Source organism: Lepidochelys kempii, chromosome 3, assembly GCF_965140285.1.
Source record: "Lepidochelys kempii isolate rLepKem1 chromosome 3, rLepKem1.hap1, whole genome shotgun sequence".
Lineage (NCBI taxonomy): Eukaryota > Metazoa > Chordata > Testudines > Cheloniidae > Lepidochelys > Lepidochelys kempii.
The window spans coordinates 84,275,812-84,298,272 of NC_136382.1; the positions used below are offsets into that span (position 1 = coordinate 84,275,812).

At 40.1% G+C, this 22,461-nt stretch overlaps 1 protein-coding gene across 8 annotated transcripts in view; it reads left to right on the forward strand.

The window, feature by feature from the left end:
* Positions 1-623: 623 nt before the first annotated feature.
* Positions 624-22,461, forward strand: part of ARMC2 (armadillo repeat containing 2) — a 135,293-nt gene continuing 113,455 nt past the window's right edge. For 2 of the 8 annotated variants that reach the window (XM_073336949.1, XM_073336954.1), the window contains exons 1-6: positions 624-987; positions 7,052-7,297; positions 8,458-8,530; positions 13,211-13,382; positions 15,666-15,873; positions 17,596-17,733. In XM_073336949.1, the coding sequence (XP_073193050.1) occupies positions 959-987; positions 7,052-7,297; positions 8,458-8,530; positions 13,211-13,382; positions 15,666-15,873; positions 17,596-17,733 (866 nt within the window). In that variant the 5' untranslated portion in view covers positions 624-958. Of the gene's footprint in view, positions 988-6,162; positions 6,897-7,051; positions 7,298-8,457; positions 8,531-13,210; positions 13,383-15,665; positions 15,874-17,595; positions 17,734-22,461 lie in introns of those variants that run through there. The other 6 variants (XM_073336951.1, XM_073336953.1, XM_073336950.1 and 3 more) reach the window with 6 other exon arrangements.

Sequence of the window (22,461 nt, forward strand, 5' to 3'; positions counted from 1 at the left end):
GATGACAGAGTAAACTGGTTTTGTGCTGGAGTCTTGCCTGTCTGCATCTCATCTCCATAGCCATCATTTGGGTTAGTCTCAAAGTTCTCTCTGTTTGACAGAAAGGTCCCTGGACTCCCTTTCACTTTTAGTGTTGAAAATGATCTGAAATTATGAAACTGAGGTTACTGGCACCTTGATCCTAACTAAAGGAACAGACCCTGAGTTTCCTTCACAAATACATTCAGTGACCCTCATTTTGGGCCTCTGTCACACAGCAGGTTCCACATTAGGGCCACGGTGGTTGATAGGTAGGCACAAAAAGTGTCTGCTTGGGGCTATTGTGGGGGGTAAATTTCCTTCCACCCCAATCCGGGGGGCAGGCAGAAAGGTTATTGTACAACCCCTCAGCATATGCCCCGCCCCGCAACTTGTGGAGCTTGCGGCTGGGAGGTGAAAGGCAGCAGACAGCACTAGGCGATTGCCTCCAGCGCATCGCTCCTGCCAGCTTCCTTACTCCAGTCCCCCCGGCACGAGCCCCGCCCCCTACTTGTCCCCGCCCCGTTCTCCTCAGAAGCCAGCGTGGGACAAGGCAGCTCTGCGCATGCGCTTGCTGCTGTCTACGCATGCTCGCTGGCGATGTGTGTCTGGCCGGCCGGCTTGTTTGGAGACGCCCGACCTTCGACGCAGCCGAGGGCTGGGGGGAAAGCGCCGCGTAGCCGTCAACGGCGGCAGGAAGGGGGACCGGCCGCGGAGGGGACCCGCTTCGCACAGACCCGCCGACAAGGTGCCTCCTCGCAGCCCGAAAGGGACGGGGCCGCTCTGTGTACGGTTGCCATGGAAACGGACGGGCTGCCCGCCTCGCCGCTCATCCCGGCGTCGGGGCTGCTGCATTCCCGCCCCGCCCCCACACGCACGCGCCGGGGCAGGAGTTGATGGAGGCTCCCTGCCCCTCCCCCCACCTTCCACGCGCTGGGGCATGGCGAGAAGGCCTTCACTCACTTTGAGGTCTGGGATATTGTTGTTTATTCTTCCCCTGGTTATGTAACGTGTATTGATATAGCCAGGTGCAAAATCTACACCCCCCCACTCCGCCCCTAATCTATGCTGTGATAGTAACAGGGAAGGAAGGACACAAAGGCATGCAAACGAAGGGAAAATGGCCCATCCAAACAAAGTTTACCCATATACAAGGAAGGGCAGGTAGGGTTTGGTCTAGACCAAACATTTAATAAAGTTCTGTGCTGACTAGTTTACAGTATGAAGACAAGATCAGGGAGCATAAGCTTACTATGGCGTATGGGTGTTTTTTTAGAAGTGATTAGATAGAGGAACCTTTTGTGTTTAAAAGCAATCTGAAAAAAAACAACCCTCTTATTTTGCTGGTAATTTTTTAATTTTCTCTAAGAGTCAGGTCACCTCTTACTCCACAGGTGCTGGTTATATTGGGGTCTTCGTCTTGGTCAAAATTTCCATTGACTGTGCTAGGAGTTGTTATATTAATTAAGGACTGTAGGATCAGCTCCTTTTGCTGCTGTTCATTCTATTTTTATTGCATGAAATTGGAAAAAATCCTACCATCCTTATTAACAAAATTACACCAAAAATTGAAAGCTTATTTTAATGCTATTAATATGGGCCTGGGTTGTGCCAGAGGTAGTGTTCTAAAATTACACCTTAGCAATGGACAATTAATAGTTTTGTTTTTAACCAAACTATAAACTCATATGCAGTTTTGGTACAGACTGTTTTGGAGACAATCTCTCTACTTGAAAGGAGACCCAAAAGGAGCAGTTGGGAAAGAAGTATGACAATAAAGGAAGCAGGAGGAAGTAAAGGATATGAGAGCAGTGATGTGGGAGAAGTGAGGTTTTGCTTCAGAGCTTAGAAAGATCAAAGAAGGCATCTTCCAGTCTCTTCTGCTGTTCACTTTTATTCATAAATAAATACAAAAGGATAGAAGATACCAGCTTGCATTTTGCTAAATGTTTAATCAAATACTGGGCAAAATATACTTTTTCTTCAATATGTTAGTGGAACAATTCAGTGGTTCTCAACCTATGGGCCACGGCCCAATCCGCACAGAGCTGTGGCCCATGTGACATCCTCAGGGCCATACAGGTAGTACTGGATGTGGCCCAAAAGGGTAAATAGGTTGAGAACCACTCATGGAGCAAAGGATGAACTCATGAGGCTGAAGTTGGCTGCTTATTTGTGGTACCAGCTCCTTATTCATGGTTTCCAGTTCCTTGTTCAAAGGCCAAAATTATTTAAAAATATATCAATGTAGGATTAAATTTTTAGAAGTTTTATCAAATTCATTTGGTTGAATGTGACAAATTTAAATGACTAATTATGTAATTGAGACAAGGTGGGTGAGGCAATATCTTTTATTGGATCAACTTCTGTTGGTGAGAGAGACAAATGACTGGTCCATGTGGCTGTCAGAGTGTTCTGAAGGAGATGAGACAAGTAACTCCCTGACCTAAAGCTTTGTTCTGGTGAAATATGCTGCCACGTGAAGCTCTCACCCCACTTCTGTACTGTAAATGTTGACTGAATAAAGAACTGGATTTTGACTGGCTCTACGTGACAAAATAAGTCTCGGGTAACCCAAAGTGACATGTCCCTTAAACCGTTACTCTGTTATGAAGTAGTTGAAACATGGAACTCCTTTACTTGAAACTTTGGGCTGGTCTACACTAAAGCTGTAAGTCGACCTAAGTTATGCTACTTCAGTTACGTAACTGAAGTTGACGTAACTTAGGTCGACTTACAGTGGTGTCTATGCTGGGAGACACTCTTCTGCTCACTTACCTTCTACCTCTTGGGGAGATGGAGTACAGATGTTGATGGGAGAGTGCTCTGCCATAACTTAGCTTGTCTTCACCAGACCCGCTAAATCGATACCACTGCATTAATCACAGCAGTGCTGATTTAACTGTAAGTATAGACAAGCCCTTTATCTGTATGGAAAAGCATTGCCCATTTCACCAGCCCTCCTCCACCACCTCCAAACACATCCACTCCCTTTATCAGGGTAAAAGGAGCAGCAGACGGATGTTTCAGAAGGTGAAACCTGTGGAACCTATGCTTACAGGTCCAGGGATTTGGTGAGTGTTGTGTTTGTTCCATCTCTTGTCTGTCTGTTCTCTGTGAGGGTGATGTGACTGAGTTGTGGACTCCAGAACTCGCCAGGTGAGGCAGGTCTGTTTGTGTCTCAGTGTGGGCCTTGTCACTGAGACCTTTGTATCTTTGAACAAAACCTGTATTTGATGTTTCTGAGGTGGGTTATTCCCTCCTTGTTTGCAAGGGAGGGGGCTGAGCATTGAATCATAGAATCATAGAATATCAGGGTTGGAAGGGACCCCAGAAGGTCATCTAGTCCAACCCCCAAAGCCAAAATTGAGGCTTAGTGTGTAGGTCAGTTGTCAGATGAACAGAAGTGGCAAACCAGATGAGTTTCAGTGGCAGTTTAGAGAGGAAGCGTGATTCTTGTTTTAGGTATGACTCTGCTCCAGGTAGAAAATATGGATGATGCTGTGACGTTTCTTGGATGTGTTATGTTGTCCTTTCTGCTGGAAGACAGAGTAGATTTCTGGAGTGTGAAATCCAAGCTGGTGGCCACACTGGGAGGAGAAGATATGTAGTCTGAAAGCATAAATTGCAACACTGAGGCACCTGAGAAAATGAACACTTCTTGGACAACAGGATTTTGGAAATCATTGTTACAGATGCCGCATGGGGAAGGATCAGTGTTAAGGGAACTGAAGGGAGTAGAAATGAAAGGAATGAGCAGGTTATTTGTGACCAAGAAGGAAATAAGAACTGGGAGGCTCAACTTCACTAGGAGTATCAAACTTAGTAAGCCAACTCCAAAAGAAACTGTCTCTGGAGAAATGGAGAAGAAAACTACAGGGGACACATCTGATGGATGTTCTTGAGGTGTAAAATAAGCAACAACCAAGAGAGCTTCATTATTAGGATATCTGAAGAACTTCTCTTGGGACAATAGGACAGTGTACTGTCTTCTTGAAGTGAAGATACAAGATGTAACTGCAGGATTAAACAGCATTATGAAGTCCTCTGGCAAGTCTCCACTGATGATAATACGCGTTGGAACTAATGAGACAGTGCCACATGCAACTACACAGATTATGAAAAATCTCAAAAAGAAAAGGAGTACTTGTGGCACCTTAGAGACTAACACATTTATTTGAGCATAAGCTTTCGTGAGCTACAGCTCACTGCATGCATCTGATGAAGTGAGCTTTAGCTCACAAAAGCTTATGCTCAAATAAATGTGTTAGTCTCTAAGGTGCCACAAGTATTCCTTTTCTTTTTGCAGATACAGACTAATATGGCTGCTACTCTGAAAAATCTCAGGCATTTTGGAAGTAAGTGGAAGAAAAGGAAAGCCCAGTTGATCTTTTTGGAGATTTTGCCAGTCCATTGAATACTGGAGGTGATCTTTTGGCTGCATGACTGGTGTGAGGCTGAAGGTTTTGGTTTTGTGTAACATTGGGCCCCATTGCAGTGGGAGAGGGGCCTGTATCTCACAGGTAGAGAGCTAACCTTCTCAGCTGGAGACTAGCTAGAATGGGTTGGATAGTGTTAACACAAAGGAGGGTGCTGAAGAGGCAAATATGATATAAAACTCACACTCAAGATGTTATGAACAAATCTTAACTGATGTGACAAAAATGCGAAGAAAAGACACTTTTCAGTTGCTTGTATACTTATGCTTGAAGTCTGGGTAGCAAGTAAGAGCAATTAGAAATTCTCATTAATGGGGGGAAATATATAACTGGCATTACTGAAACCTGAAATGAAATGCCTCTTCCCCAGAAAAATCTTTCATCTGCCCTCTCGGTAACACTTTTCCATGTAACTCGAATATAGCATTAATTTTTAAAACATTGTTTCAAATATTGATTAGTTCAGTAGAAGTCATCAAAATCATTTGCATGAACCATAGAGTTCATTAAAGAAAAGTTGTTGTCATTTTAGTTACAAAGTTGTTGGAGATAATGCACAACTCTGGGAATCATTTTGTATGTTTCCACAGACTTAGTCAGATTTATGGCGGGCATTTCTATGGTGGAATTTTGGAATTAAAAAGAAAAGGAGGTGGAGATAGAGAGAGAGTTCTCCAAATTCCATTAAAGTGTACCAAGCCACATTAGTGTTGCCATGAGGCATGTACAGCAGCAAAGATACTAGCAGGTTCAACTAATTTTAGTATAGAGGAATAGGTTAGTATTTCTTTTAAGTAGTTTGTGGGCATTCTAGTGATGGTCACTGTTTTCTATATTTTAGAAGCCATTAGAAACCACTCAGAGCAGCAGCATGCATTAAGCTAGACTTTGTATGTTTGTATATAGTTAATAAACATGTTTATTTGGGACCCAACTATGTCCAACCAGTGTCTTCATTTTATTTTTGTTATGTAAAGAGCAAAACACACAACTTAAATAAAAACAAATGTCTGTATATCTAACACAAACAAATTTCAATAAATTTAGCCATTTTTCCTATTCTTAATTCATCTAACAAAGCAAAATTCCTGTAGACTTCATTTGTAGCTATTGTTTCTGTGAAAACATTACAGCTGGATTTGCAAGTTGATTGAATACTGCTTCCCCTCCCCCCCCATGTGTATTGCATGTTAACTAACAATGCAAACAAACGATAAAACTGGGAGTAATATGTTTGTCAGACCAGAAATAAAGGTTCAGCGTGGAAAGTGGCATATCCTCATCCCTTCACAATGTAAAACCATCATGGGGACGTATAACTTGGAGTGACCCAGTATGTATTTTGTCTCAAACAGCCATTCAAAACCCATCTCCTTTTCAAGCCCTATGCACAATGTGGGATGGTGGTGTGATGTTGCAGTATATTGTTCAGGAACAAAGATTCGGATCAGGGAGTGACTTGTCTCAGGTCCTTCAGAACAGTCTGGTGGGTCACAGTGACATGTCAGTTGAGTTGATCCAAGCATTATTTTGTCATGTACAGACAGTCATAACTCAGCTCCTTATTTAATTAATAAATAAGTAATTAGTAATTTAAAATTTTATCACATTAAAACATTAATTTGATGAAATTTCTAAAAAAGAAGAAAAATCTTACATGAATGTATTTTAAAATAATTTTGGCCTTTGAATAAGGAACTGGGAACCATGAGTATGGCAGTGGTACCATGAATAAGGAGCTAACTTCAGCCTCCTGCAGAATTCTGACTTGGATGAGGATGGTAACCTGCTGAAAAATGAAAACTGATGTCTACAAAATCTGAACTGGGATATTGACTGACTTTTTAGACTTAGCAATTTTTGGAAGCAAGTCTGTTGTTCAGTGGCTCTGTAAGGGTACACGTGGGATCATTCTCTGACTTGCAGCTTTAATTCATAATTCATTGTGTAATGTGTGAATGTTTGTTCTTACAAAAGTTAAAGGTTTTTGCTGCTTTTCCTTGGCTCTGGTTACAGTTGACGTTTTCAGGGAAGCGCCTCTTTTAGCTTGTTACAATAGAGAACTTAATAAGACTGATAACTTATAGTGCTTGTTTTCTAAGTATATGATCAAGAAAGTCTTCTCTTTACGTGCTCTTTGTCTAGTTCTTGCTGTGGTAACATCACTGTGGTGTTCCCTGAATCATCAGGTTTTGGGTGTTGAAATAGTGTTGTTTGAAGTTTTCTATGGTGTCTGGAAACTATTGTGTGTGACTCTGAAAGCATTGCAGCCTCTAAGTGTGGTGTTTTGGTTTTGGTTTTTAAACTCCCTCTCCTGCTGTCAAAGACGCTCTCTGAGCTGGACACGTTCTACATTTGCAGCATTTTCCATAGGATTGAAAAATGAAGAGGGAAGAACAATATTATTTGAACTCCAATGGTACAAGGAGATTTCTGGAGGTATCTGAGAATATTTTCCCCACCCTCACCCTGGTCTCAAATTTTGTTCTTCCTAAATCCTGTTTTAACTGCATGTGGATAACTGAATTATTTATTAGTGTCTTAATTATTAATCACTTGTAAGTAGTGTTGTATTTTGTGCCTCCTATACACAGTGCTTCCTGTAAAGTATTTTGTAGAAGAATGCATTCTTCAAAGAATAAAAATGTAGAAAAGCCAGAACCATTTTATAGACCTTTAGTACCTAAGCAGAAGACCAGTGCTGAGATAATAAATGAAGCACGAAATGCACTAAGGACTTTAAGAACTCAGAGGCCATTTACACCTAGAGAGGACCAAAGGAAACTTTTTGGATCTGCATCTTCACGAACACCAGAAAATAGACCACCTTCCACTTTTAGGTACAGCCACTTTAAGATTTTTTTATTATATTTTAGCAACAAAAGGATTGATTCTTTTTCTTTATTATAATGTTTATGGTTCTTTTTTCCTATGTTAGGATGTAATTAGCAGTATAGACACTCATCTTTTTAATGATGTTCACTGGTATTGTTAAATGGTGTGTCCTAGAAGTTCCTGTGATTTGAAACTAACTGTGACAGTCATTATACCAGATTTGGTGTATCTCACCGTTTCCATAAGATTTCTGTTTCTAAAGCCTTTTAATTTTTTTTTATTTCAGAAAAGTCCTCCTTGAGTTCCAAATGTTTAAACAGGTTTAAGATTATTTTCCTTATGGAATAACTGGTTATCTTCTCCTCTGGTGGGAGAGGCTTGTGGCTTAGCACAGTTCACGGAGGGCAAGATCTTAGTTCTGTGATAGTGGCAGGAGCCAACTGGAGGGATGGCTCCTGCCTTCTCTGGTGTTCCTCTATCCAGCAGCATGGCTTCTGCAGGAGCTGCACTGCCATTGCCTGCAGCCACGCCTTATGACTGCTCAGAAGCAGATGTAGCAAGGACTTACAATGAGTTATACATGTTCAAGCAACTTTAATTCCTTTTCTTCTATCTGTCCACACAATGACAGGTTTCAGAGTAGCAGCTGTGTTAGTCTGTATTCGCAAAAAGAAAAGGCATACTTGTGGCACCTTAGAGACTAACCAATTTATTTGAGCATAAGCTTTCGTGAGCTACAGCTCACTTCATCGGATGCATAAAGTGGAAAATACAGTGAGGATGTTTTTATACACACAGACAGTTGATAAAAACATCCTCACTGTATTTTCCACTTTATGCATCCGATGAAGTGAGCTATAGCTCACGAAACCTTATGCTCAAATAAATTGGTTAGTCTCTAAGGTGACACAAGTACTCCTTTTCTTTTTGTCCACACAATAAGTAGAAGAGGGTGTCAGTATTCAGGCAGTCCTTTGATTTCCTCCTCACGTCCACTGAGCTATTCTACTTGACACCTAAGTTGAATAGCATCTGTAGGATTATGGGGAAAGAAGAACAGTATTGCAGATACTCCCACTTGTTTATGAGCAATGGGGGAGAAGATCCTTTGTGGGGAAACCAAATGGGGTCTGGGTTAATATTCTGTTTATGTTCTTTATGCTAGTCTCCACGCTTCCAGTTTTGAATCCGGTGAATCAAGACTGGTTTCTGGTACACGTCTCAGCCCACTGGACCATGTGAGTGCTTATTAGAAAGAATGTTATGTAATGCTGAAATAAATTATTGTGAATTGTACCAACCCACTGTAGTGGTATAAAAGGATTATGTGAAAACTGGTTAAGTGGATGTTTTGCGTGGTTTATTAGAATGGTGGGGATGAGAAAGTAAAATTGATTTCTTGAATTTTTTCCTCAAAAAATGAGAGTGCAAGTTCTTTTTATGGTGCTGTAGCTGTGTTGGTCCTAGAATATTAGAGAGAAACGGTAGGTGAAGTAATATCTTTTTATTGGACAACTTCTGTTGGTGAAAGACAAGCTTTCAAAAAGTTTTTCACCAACAGAGAAGTTGGTTCAATAAAAGGTATTGCCTCACCCACCTTGTCTCTCTAACAGTATTTTAGGTATTTAAGTATTCCTGTGTAGCATTCTAACCCAATACAACAGCATTGCATTAGCGCTTAAGAACCAGAAGTCGAAAATTGACTCAGTCTGTTTTCATATTTAAGGTAAGTGAAGTGCAAAACACTAACAAGTAGCACTGGCATTGAAAAGGAAATTAGAAATTGCTGGTCTGCAACTTGCAATTGAAAAGTGTGGCTGAGTTATTTATAACGTACGGCAGTTCTAGTCCATTCAAATGGTGACATTTAAAATTGGGATAGTTACTTTTAAGAACATATATATTGATGTCTTCTATTGAGAAAATGCTGAATTATTTTATAGATGTGCTAGTTTTGTAGCTGAGATTAGTCTTTAATATGTTACAAGGTAATGGACACTTTAAAAATATTAAGTTGTCTAATGAAGTAGTACAGTGCACACTAAATCAGTAACATCAGTGGTACAGTACAAACATCATTCAGTAATTCATTGCAGTCATATTTCTGTTCATAATAGCAGCTCACACAATATTGAGTTCTTTGGGAAATTTTAGAGTCTATTTCCAATTTCATAACATTGCAATTATTTTGATATATCAAAGAAAAATATATGAACAAAGCACCTTTGTTTAGTTCTTATCTTTAAAATGGGGTTTACACTGTGGGGTATTAGGCATTTTTATACAATTATTGTAATTACTATATTAGTATGATCTATTTAGATACTTACAATCTTTGTGGTATCGTAGCTCTGCAGTATCGTGAGAGTCTCCCAAGTGTTTTATAGGTAGAATAACAAGCTTTTTCTTCCTAACCTGTGTAACACTAAAAGCTCCTCATTGCCAGCTGGCAGAGGGCCCACCGTACTGTAACTCAAATCAGGCCTGACAAACTCATCACTCCCGACACACTGTTGTCATAATATGTATCTAACAGGTGTCAAGCAAGGTATCATGTAAACTGGTGATATGCTGGTCCCCAAAATCATTATGTGATGTATGTACAGGTTGTGTACAGAGTTGTGTTTGTACTCGAAATATGTTCTTAAAATGTGTTTGGGAAGCAGTGCATAAACTCAGCCTGCCATAGACCAAGGACTTCGTGTTTCCTCAGTTTGATTATTGGCAGAGGACATTAAAAGAATATTTACATATACAGTAAAGAAAGCTAGCAAGCAGCAGCTTAGTGAGCACACTGGAGGACAGTCTACACCCCAGGAAGCCTTCCTGGCTCTTGAGACAGAGATAATGGACTTTGGTCAATATAAAAGGTTAATATAGTTGTTGATCACTTAAGGAACAAAGGGAACAGCACTCTTTGATTCTGTAAACATTGGGTCCCCTGGCCTGGAGGTGGGAGGTGCTGGTAACTAGACGTAAATAAGAAAACTGCTTAGGCAAAAATTGAAATGTGCTAAGATTAAGTTTTAGTCACTAGAAAGTGTATTCAAATTTTTTTGTTTGTAACCATACCTGTCTTTTTTTTTCTCTTGCTTAGTAGCACTTAAACCTCTGTTCTTTGTTAATAAACTTATTCTTGTTTTATTACAAAACCATCTCAGTGCTGTATATTGAAGTGAAGGGTGAGTCATCAGCTAACCCAGCGCATCATCAAAGATTTACAACCTATCCTGAAAAATGATCCCTTACTCTCACAGATCTTGGGAGACAGACCAGTCCTCACTTACAGACAGCCCCCCAACCTGAAGCAAATACTCTCCAGCAACCACACGCCACACAACAAAAATACTAACCCAGGAACCTATCCTTGCAACAAAGCCCGATGCCAACTCTGTCCACATATTTATTCAAATGACACCATCATAGGACCCAATCATGTTAGCCACGCCATCAGTGGCTCGTTCACCTGCACTTCTACCAATGTGATATATGCCATCATGTGCCAGCAGTGCCCCTCTGCCATGTACATTGGCCAAACTGGACAATCTCTACGCAAAAGAATAAATGGACACAAATCTGACATCAGGAATTGTAACATTCAAAAACCGGTAGAACACTTCAACCTCTCTGGCCACTCAGTAAAAGATTTAAGGGTGGCAATTTTGCAACAGAAAAGCTTCAAAAACAGACTCCAATGAGAAACTGCTGAGCTTGAATTAATATGCAAACTAGATACCATTAATTTGGGTTTGAATAGAGACTGGGAGTGGCTGGATCATTGCACATAGTGAATCTATTTCCCTATGTTAAGTATCCTCACACCTTCTTGTCAACTGTCTAAATGGGCCATCTTGATTATCACTACAAAAGTTTTTTTCTCCTGCTGATAATACTCCTCTTAATTAGCCTCTTACAGTTTGTATGGCAACTTCCACCTTCTCTGTGTGTGTGTGTGTGTGTGTGTGTGTATATTTGTGTGTATATGTATATAATAATCTTCTTACTATGTATTCCATTCTATGCATCCGATGAAGTGGGCTGCAGCCCACGAAAACTTATGCTCTGATAAATTTGTTAGTCTCTAAGGTGCCACAAGTACTACTGTTCTTTTAGCTAACCCAGTGGTTCTCAACCTGCAGCCCAATCAGCACAAAGCTGTGGCCCACAATGGTAAATAGGTTCAGAACCACTGAGCTAATCTAGTAGGCTGATGTGTACTCTGTCTCTTCGGAGACCGCGAACTTAATAATTTCTATGAGCGTCCAGCGAGACGGACTGGATGTTGCAGGATTATGTCTTTTGGGAACTGGGGTTCACTGGTTCTTACCTTGGGGGTAAGGTTTAGACTAGCAGAGTCTTGAAGTTTCCAGGCAAGGCAGGCAGGCTTTTAGGTTAGGGAGCTGACACACAGCTAGCTTAGCAGCAGCAAAGCTCTCACTCTTGCTGAGGCAGAGGGCTAACACAGTAGGGTGTCCAGTGCCAGATGCCACAGCCTATAGAAGCAATAATTTGATTAGTTTATAGTGGGGGTCTTTTGGTAGGTTTGTGGGGTAGTGAAAATAAGTTACTGAGGAAAGCCAAGTTAAAGCTGTGAGTTTTTCATTTAGTTTTAAAAGTTAAGAGGTCTGTGGTTGTCATTATCTCTTGTGAGAGTGGGTTCTATAGTCTAGGTCAGGGGTAGGCAACCAATGGCACGCAAGCTGATTTTCAGTGGCACTCACACTGCCCGGGTCCTGGCCACCAGTCCGGGGGCTCTGCATTTTAATTTAATTTTTAAATGAAGCTTCTTAAAGATTTTAAAAACCTTATTTACTTTACGTACAACAATAGTTTAGTTATATATTGTAGACTTATAGAAAGAGACCTTCTAAAAACGTTAAAATGAATTATTGGCACGCGAAACCTTAAATTAGAGTGAATAAATGAAGACTCGGCACACTACTTCTGAAAGATTGCCGACCCCTGGTCTAGGTCCAGCTTCTGTGAAAATTGTCTTCCATACTCATGAGCTTGCCTCTGTTGGTAGAAAATTTTATTGTTCCAGTGGAATGTAGCTGTTGTTGGAGGTCATGGTTATTAAGGTAGTGGGGACAATTTTTTGGGTAGCTAGAGAATTTTGAAGATTAAAACAGAGTTGTTCAGCTGGACTCTATATTTTATGGAGATTTAGTGCAGAAAGCAGAGCCCCGAGGGTGATGAATTCATGGATATCTGAGTTGCTAAGCACATGGACTGCTATGTTGTACCAGATGGAGGTTTTACAGGGTCTGTGGTTTCATCCAGTGTATGGAGTTGCAGTAGCCTAGAGTTCATGGATGTGTGGATCCATGTGCCCAGGACAGTGTATAATAGGAATTGGCATAACCAGTATTAATAGTATTCAAATGGGTACTTTTAATTTTCTACAAATTAAGTCAACTTCCTAAGAAGTAGGACTGCAAATAGCTGGCCTTCTTCGAGATGTGCATACTTAGTGTCTTTCAGGATTGGGCACAAAATTTTGTGATGGAGCACATGTTTAATGTAGATGGCTTATTTAAGGGAAATAAATATTATTTAGATTTAATAAATTGCTAAATTAAAGCTAGTTTATGGCTAATTCTATTAGCAATTGAGTTTTCTCTTGGGACTTGTTTTAGACCTGCTTTCCTCAGTGCCTATTTTTGTTGGCTCTCTCTGGTCATACTGACATATTTGGTCTAACTTGTTTTGTTGCATGGAATGTCTTATGATTTTTGTTAAAGAAAATTTAGATTTTTTTCTGGTTGCTGTGTAATTCTCACCTAAAGTTAGTCAGAAGTTGGAAGAAAATATATGATGAATGTTACAAAGTTTTATTTTGCTAATTTTAGTTTATATGGAAATACAAATGGGATATAACATTTGTATAAACTGATCTTCATCTTTCTTTGTAATAGAAGCCAAAACTACTTTCATCACCTATAAAAGATGAAGATTCTTCCATTTCCTTCCCGAAGCCTCCAGTGGACCCAATGGAGGTTAGGAAAGTCAGCTGTGCCCGGGCTCGCTTATATAGAACAGCTTCTCAGGGAAATCTCATTCTGGATAAAATATTTCTTCCTGATGAGAGTAAGAGCATTTCAATGTAATTCAAATATCTAAGGTCTGGTCTACACTGGCGGGGGCAAGCTAAGTCGGTCTAAGTTACGAAACTTCAGCTACGAAAATAGTGTAGCTGAAGTCGACGTACTTAGAGTTACTTCACTGTGGTGGGTCGACTGCTGCCGCTCCCCCGTCGACTCTGCCTACGCTTCTCGCTCCGGTGGAGTACTGGAGCTGATGGGAGGGCTTTCGACAGTTGATTTATTGCATCTTCACTAGACACAATAAATTGGCCCTGCTGGATCGATTGCTCCGGAGGTAAGTGTAGACATGCCCTAAATCTAGAGCCATGTGATGTTTTAGAGTAAAAATTTCGAAGTACCTAAGTCCCATTTTAAAATATAACTTAGGTGCCTAAATCCCCATTGACTTTCATTTTTGAAAACAGGACTTAGGCTCCTAAATCACTAGGCTCCCATGTGTCTGTTGCTTAAAGTCAATTTGAGTGGAAGTGATCATGAGATTATAGATTTCATGAGTCTAATGAAAGGAAAAAGTGACAGCAGCAGAATAAGGACAGTGCACTTCAAAAAAGCAGACTATAACAAACTCAGATAACTGGTAGGTAAGGTCTCACGGAAAGAAAAGCCAAAGGAAAAAGGAATTCAGGAGAACTGGCAGTTTCTCAAAGAGTTTGCTGTTGTACCTTTAATATTGTCTGTCCCAATGTGAAGGAAAGATAGGAAGGATAGTAAGAGGCCAGTAATGCTCCATTAGGAGCTCTTTTATGACCTGAAAATCCAATGTGATGCAGTGGTGAAAAAGGCTAATATCATTCTGTGCTGTATTAACAGGAATGTCGTACGTAATACATGGGAGGTAATTGTCCTGTTTTTGCTTGGCACTGGCCTCAGCTGGAGTACTGTGGTCAATTCTGGGCTCCACGTTTAAAAAAATGTGGACAGGTTGGACAGCGTCCAGAGGAGAGTAACAAAAATTATAAAAGGTTATGAGGAAAGGCTAAAAAAACCTTGGCATGTTTAGTCTTGAGAAAAGAAGCATGGTAACAGTCTCCAAATAGGAGGCTCGTGTTCAATTGTTCTCCATGTCCACTGAAGGTAGGATAAGAAGTAATGATCTTAATCTGCATCAAAGGAGATTTAGATTAGATAATAGGAAAAATGTTCTTACTATAACGATAATTAAGCACAGGAATAAGTTACCAGGGGAGGTTGTGGAATCCCCATCACTGAAGGATTTTTAAGAACAGATTAGACAAACACCTGTCAGGGATGGTCAAGGTGTACTTGGTCCTACTTCAGGACAGGGGGCCAGACGAGATGACCTCTTAAGATCCCTTCCCAGCCCTACATTTCTGTGATTATGTGCGCCCTGTTATGTGGTTTTATTTGTGTAGGTTTATACAAACTCTAAATATGGTAAAGTGTTAACAGTAGTTTATTGTGGGGAAGGGGAGAACTATTTGATGCATTGCTATCCTGAAAATAAGTTACAGAAAATCAATTAAAACTTTGTAATGAGGAGTCATTTGGAATATAAAAATGGCAAGATATTCAGTATAATAATCAAACTGTAATGTGAGGCACAGAGTGTATGCCAGTACCAATCTGTTTATCCCATTTTTGTTCTTACTCCAAAATAAGCATATAAAGAGGCACTCTACAATATGTGCTTCTACCATGTGATTTTATGCCCTCCTATCATGTGCCTATCTACAATCTGATCCATAGATCCCAGAACCATGATATTGCTTTGTTGTCTGGTTAAGGAGAAGAGAATTTAACGGTGGTGCAGCCTTTATTTTGCAGGAGTAATACATTTTTCAGTATCAGGGAAACATTTACATTGGCTTTAGTATAGGTTCCTTTTGAGGACATGTTAACCTTGAGAGTTTTCCTTTAATCTTGATTGTACCTACTGTTTAAATTACTTTTTATATCCAATTTCTGGTTGGTAATCTCAACCTTAATACTGAAACACTTCCTAGTTCTAAGCAGAAAGAAAAGTTTCAAAATAATTGAAAGGCCAAAAGCCTTAAACTATATTGGGTATCTTTAAAAATTAGGTTTTTAAAAAAAGAATGAAATGTCTCTAAAAAGATCTCTGATACAAAGTAGAACATTGTGTTTTAGTTACTTTGATAGATTTCTCTAATTGATGTCAGCTTACTGCGATAATAGGAAAGATGGTATGAAGTAAAAATTCCTATATTACATTTTAAAGACCCCTTGCTGTGTTTTCATCTTGTACGAACATTTTTGCAAAACATTTTATTCCTGGTTTTTGCAGATAAGGAGGGGGTAAATTCTGAAGAACCAGCTACCATGGATGATCTTTCAAGGAGAAGTAATAAAAGTTGTTTTGCAGAACTAAGTCCACACTCCAATTTTAAGGATGATGGTATTCCACTAATTTACAATAAGCATAATACGGCAGAGGACCAAGACTTCTTAAAAGGGGCAGTAGCAACATCTCCATTGCAATTCAGAAGTGGAAGGTCAGTATTTACTTTTTCCTCTTTCCAGTCACAGTTAATTGCATAATACGTCGTGTGTCAAAATATATAGAACTGCTAGAATTCAAAGATTTTTTTTGTTTTGTTTAAATTCATTGGTATTACTATATGTAAATGATTTATCAGTAAAAACTTATAATTTCCCTCCCTCAACCTAAAGAGATTTATTCCTCTTGTGACAAAAGTAAAGTTTAGTTCAATATAGGTAAGTATACCTGCTTGACATGAGAAGAATGAATGAAATAGATGTATATGTGTTCTAATTTCATTTGATCACTAACATTTCAAAGCTGTGGGTCTGCTAGTAACATTCAGAATATATTGTTAGGTTTAAAATGACTATATAGTCACTGTCATAAATATAAAGGGAAGGGTAAACCCCTTTGAAATCCCTCGTGGCCAGGGAAAGCTCCTCTCACCTGTAAAGGGTTAAGAAGCTAAAGGTAACCTCGCTGGCACCTGACCAAAATGACCAATGAGGAGACAAGATACTTTCAAAAGCTGGGAGGAGGGAGAGAAACCAAGGGTCTCTGTCTGTCTGTCTTTATGCTGTCTTTGCCGGGGATAGACCAGGAATGGAGTCTTACTAAAAGTTCTAAGTAATCTAGCTAGGTATGTGTTAGATTATGATTTCTTTAAATGGCTGAGAAAATAATTGTGCTGAATAGAATAACTATTTCTGTCTGTGTATCTTTTTTGTAACTTAAGGTTTTGCCTAGAGGGGTTCTCTGTGTTTTGAATCTAATTACCCTGTAAGGTATCTACCATCCTGATTTTACAGAGGTGATTTCTTTACTTCTATTTACTTCTGTTTCTATTAAAAGTCTTCTTGTAAGAAAACTGAATGCTTTTTCATTGTTCTCAGATCCAAGGGTTTGGGTCTGTAATCACCTATGCAAATTGGTGAGGCTTTTTATCCAACATTTCCCAGGAAAGGGGGGGTGCAAGTGTTGGGAGGATTGTTCATTGTTCTTAAGATCCAAGGGTCTGGGTCTGTAGTCACCTAGGCAAATTGGTGCGGCTTTTTACCAAACCTTGTCCAGGAAGTGGGGTGCAAGGTTTTGGGAAGTATTTTGGGGGGAAAGACGTTTCCAAACAGCTCTTCCCCAGTAACCAGTATTTGTTTGGTGGTGGTAGCAGCCAATCCAAGGACAAAGGGTGGAATATTTTGTACCTTGGGGAACTTTTTGACTTAAGCTGGTAAAGATAAGCTTAGGAGGTTTTTCATGCAGGTCCCCACATCTGTACCCTAGCGTTCAGAGTGGGGGAGGAACCTTGACAGTCACTTTTACACCTCACAGCCACATTGCTACACATTCTATGCTCCCAAGCTTCTTATCTTCATAGAAGTTGCATGGAACAAAAATTGAAGATAAAGGAGCAGAAAAAATAATCTGGGTACTTTTTGGTGCTAGTGTCCCTATCAACAAAAGCAAAACGTATGTACGAGTATGTGTGTGTATGTGCACCCATACTAGATTCTGAAGTGCTTTCTTTAAGTATAGTTACTGTACTCTCTGGTGGTGGTTTTTTGTTTTTTTTTAATAGCTTTACTTTCATCTTCATACTGCAGAGAGAGAGAGTCGTAGGGTGGCTTAACAGGTACAGTGTTTCAGCAGACAAATAAGATTGTGCTTACAATCCATTTCTACTGTATCTTGACTGTGATGTCCTTTGTACCATTACCACTTGTGTAACACTCAGGCCATGTCTACACTACCCGCCGGATCTATCGATCCCTGATTGCTCTGCCATCGACTCCGGAACGCCAGCACAGCGAGAGGCGGAAGCGGAGTTGACGGGGAAATGGCGGCTGTCGGTCCCGTGCTGCGAGGACGCGAAGTAAGTGATTCTAAGTCGATCTAAGATACGTCGACTTCAGCTACGCTATTCTCGTAGCTGAAGTTGCGTATCTTAAATCGATTCCCCCCTCCTCCCTCCAGTGTAGATCAGGCCTCAGTGGCATTGAATTCACTAGTATTATCAGCCTGCCATTTCTTTCTTTTGCCCACTAGTGGATGTGGTATACTAGGATTTAATCACTACCTTGGGCAAGCAACTACTTGGTGCGCTCATGACACTGGCACCTCCTACAGTCTCTACAGATGACTGATGCTTTTGATGCTTAGGTGAGAAGATCGCTCTCCTAAGTATGTATATTTTGGGTACTATGATGTGGCAACTATAATTAAGATTACTGTCACAGAAACTACTGTATATCTACGCTGAAATTATTGCTACTATATTAATAAAATGTTACAGTAAACTTGTTAGCAGAGTTTGTAATAAGTAGCTCTCAAAATTCATCATAATGCACAATTTCTGCTACTGTAAGATGATGATCCTCTAATTCTAAGCCTGTTAATAGTACTGGATAATTTGGAGAGTATCATGTAATGAAGCTGTTTCAATAACTCCATAATAAAGCAATTCTAGCTCTCCTCCTTCTACCCTGATCTTTGAAAGAGGGAGCAAAGGGAAGGAAAATTTGAAAGAATGTGGGGTTAGGGTCAGGGAGGTGAACAGAGATTACTGAACACTGTGTGGATGTGGATGTATCTATCTATATATGCCTGGAAATTAGTTATGGTTCCCAAGAGGGTCCTAACCACAAGACGTGTGTCAACTACTGTTCTTAATAATTGAGAAGAATGAACCTCAAACTGAGTGATAATTGTAAAACTAGCAGGCATGCTAAAATAGTTAAGTTCTGTACAGTGAGCTAAAATTATCTTGTACAAAGTTATTTACTTACCCTTTATTAAATTAATTCATCTCTACAGCTTTTATACAGCTTGCCGTACATATGGCACATTATACCATATACTGAAATGTATATACATGTATACGTATACATATACTGAAATGTCCAGTAGTTTGAACCACAGAATGTTCTGTTTTGCTTATAATAATCATTACAATTCAGGTGGTGACTAACTACTGTATTGAACTATTCTTAAAGACTTGTTTTTTAAAGATGGGTTGATGCCTTCCAAGACCCTTTGTTTATGCTGATATGAAGAGCAGTTCTTTTACTTAATAGGAGTTTTTTCCATGTAAAATATGTTTCCAGTTTGTTCAAATACATGTTCTTCTGTTTTTGATTTATTCTGTTCGTGGACTGTGATTTCTCATCTCTTCTTTATTCTAGATTTTCTTTTCATTTCACTCCTCCCTAAAACTCTCAAGCTTGCTAAATGTAATATTTTTTCACTTCTGAGGATGTGATGTGAAGTTTCAATAAGTACCAATCCATGGATCCTCTGGCAATTTTGGTTGTAAAAATGGTGTAGCTGGCACAGCCTCTCACAAATGAAGTATTGCCACATTAACGTGCCCTTTCAAGTCTTGAAGGTGCTTATGGTTTTGAATCTTTGTCATTACATATTGCAACTTGGATAGTCTAATTTAAAAAATACAAACCTAACATTATGCTAGGCTCTATCCACTGCTGCTGTTTGAGAATGTCACATCAACGAACAAATATGTATACATATGTGTGTATATATAAATACAATTATCCAAAATTCCTTTCACTATAAGAAAATTGAAGCAATCCCTTTCTTTCCAACCAGTAACAACATTATTATTATGCTTATTATTTATTTAATAATATATTTATATTAACCTAGCATCTAAGAGCTCCATTCATGGATCATGAACCCATTGTACTAGCACTGCACAAACAGAACAAAAAGACAGTTCCTACCCCAAAGAGTTTGCAGTCTAAGTACATTTCTTCCTTCCCTCAGACCTTTTGCAAATGCTCGGGTGGGGGGAAACAAAACACTTTGTAGATGTAAAAGAATATCTGATACTGAGCCATGAATAACTAAATTGTTCTCCCCTGGCAATCTTCAAATACAATAAGCGTGTATTATGGACAGTGCAGTGGTGGGAACTATGTCCTTAGCTATTGATAGGATATAATAGAGATTAATGAGTAAAAGGGAAGGGACAAAAGAGCTAAACATTTTATTAAATTTGCAGCTGATTAGTGACCAGGGGAGGAGGCCAAGTACTTGATGTCAAAATTATCTTCAGAAAATGGTGTTGTTTCTAATTTCCCTACTCTGAAATCCTTATATAACTTTAGAGCTTGAATGAATAAAAACCATTTAAAGGGTACGTTGGGGGCTTATTCCTTCACCCACTTACTTCCCTGGTCCTTCTCTCATGAACAGAGAGCAACAATACCCGAAGTTCAAAGGTGCAAACAATTCGATGTTTATTGGGGTGAACTTCCCGCAAGCATGATTCCAGTTTCCTTCCTTAGTGTCCATCTTCCCAGCTGTGACACCACAGAGCCTTACCTGTGTCCCTGTTCCCATTCATGATTTCCATTTCCCCCCCACCCACTCACTTCCTGATTGACTGCAGACTATATAGTAAAACTTGAGTTCTGCTTAGCTATACCTTAACCAATCATTTTACTGAAATTTAACTAACCAATCCTGACATATTGTAACATGATTATTTAACCAATTATATCCCACCACCTTAATTAGTTTACACCCAGCAAAATTAATTATACAGCAGACAGAAACAATCACAGAACCAGACAGAGATTATACAGACAAACAATAGGGAAATGGGGACTACAGTGATAGAACAACAAAGAAATGAGGATTTCACATCCCAGCTATTGATAAGTGAGTTCTTGCCAGACAGGATGCTATCAAACTAAGTTTCCTTTTACATCTTCTAGGCACTTCCCTTTCTCTGGAGGTGATAGGCATTATCAGGACAGGATTGTATTCCTAACAGCTCAATAGCACCTTATTTCAATGTGACTAGGTTGGAGTGTTAGGATGTGACCGTTCGCTTCCAAGCTTATGGCTGCCTCTGCTGCTTAGCCAAAAGCCTTAGCCTAAGAACAGGACCTCAGACTGTCACAGTAAGAGAAGGCCCTTACACCGGCAGACAGTGATTTTGATTGTTTCTTTTATACCTCTATAACGAGCCAAGTGATAAGAATACACCTAAATTCTTAGAGTATAGGCCTTTACAGACAGGCCTGAATATCTATATCCTAACAGGGTAACTAATAACTTATCAGAGAAGCATGGATTTTCAGTAGAGAAGATATATCTAGGTCACAGGATAAGACTCTTCTAAATTATATTCCAGAAAATATACATGCTCTGATTCAATAATTAAACCTGCAGAAAGTGTGAGAGAGAGCTAGAAAAATATACAAATAATACAAAACAAGGGGGGAGGGAAGGAATCAGTTAACTTTGTTTTCTTCAAGTAGGTCTTCACATGTGTTGAGAATTTAAGTTGGCAAGATTAATTCTCAATAAAATCTTGTTGGCTTCATTTCTTCTTTGTGATGTATCGCTGAATTGGCGGTAGTTTTCATGCTTGTCCATCCTTTTAACCTGGTGGTTAGAAGCCACCTATCACTTTGACCATGGAAATCTGCCAGAAAATCCTAATAATTTACAGCAGAAGCCAAGTTTGAGTTAGGGAAATGAATAGCAGAGGCAGCTAAACCTGAATAATCAAAACACTCAGTATCTTCAGTTAGAGCTCTAAGTACTTGTCTTAAGACAATTAGGGAAAATCTGGTTTCCAGTCATTTTGTTCTTGAGCAAGTTTTCTCCAACACAGGAGAGCTGTACAGTAGGAGTTTTTTCCTCTCCTTTGTATTAGACCTGTGTTCTTAAGTTGCAATAGGTGCAGAGAAGGGTAACGGAAATGGTTAGGGGTATGGAACAGCTTCCGTGTGAAAAGGGACTAAAAAGACTGGGTCTTTTCAGCTTAGAAAAGAGACGGGGGTGGGGGGGGGGATATGATAGAGATCTATAAAATAACGAATGGTATGGAGAAAGTGAATAGGGATGTGTTATTTACCCCTTCATGTGACACAGGACCTAGGTCATCCGATGAAATTAATAAGCAGCAGGTTATGTACTTCTTTACATAACGCACAATCTGTGGAACTCGTTGCCAGGGGATATTGTGAAGGCCAAAAGTATAACTGGGTTCAGAAAAGAATTAGCTAAGTTCATGAAGGATAGGTTCATCAATGATTATTACTACGTTTTAGTCATGGTATTTTTTGGAAAAGTCATGGACAGGTCATGGGCAGTAAACAAAAATTCACGGTCCGTGACCTGTCCATGACTACTTCTATATGGCCCTGACTGAATCGGGGGCGGGGGTGGAGGGTTTTCAGGGGGGGCGACATGGCAGTGTTGGCGGGGGTGGGGGGCGTACACGGCCTGGGACCCCTGCTGGTGCTGGGTGGGGAAGGTGGTGGCATGCGGGCCGGGATCCCTGCTGGTGCTGGGGGGATGTGGGTGGCTGGACCAGCAGGCTCCCTACCTGGCTCCATGCCTCCCTGGAAGCGGGGACATCACCCTTGCTCAGCTTCTAGGCGGAGGTGTGGCCAGGTAACTCCGCGTGCTGCCTCTGCCCAGAGTGCTGGCTTCGCAGCTCATGGGAGCTCTGGAGGTGGTGCCTGTAGTGAGGGGGATGTCTCTGCTTCCGGGAAGCCCCCCCAAGGTAAGCACCTCCCAGAGCCTGCTTCACCCCATCCCGTCCCCGTGCCCCCTCCCACAC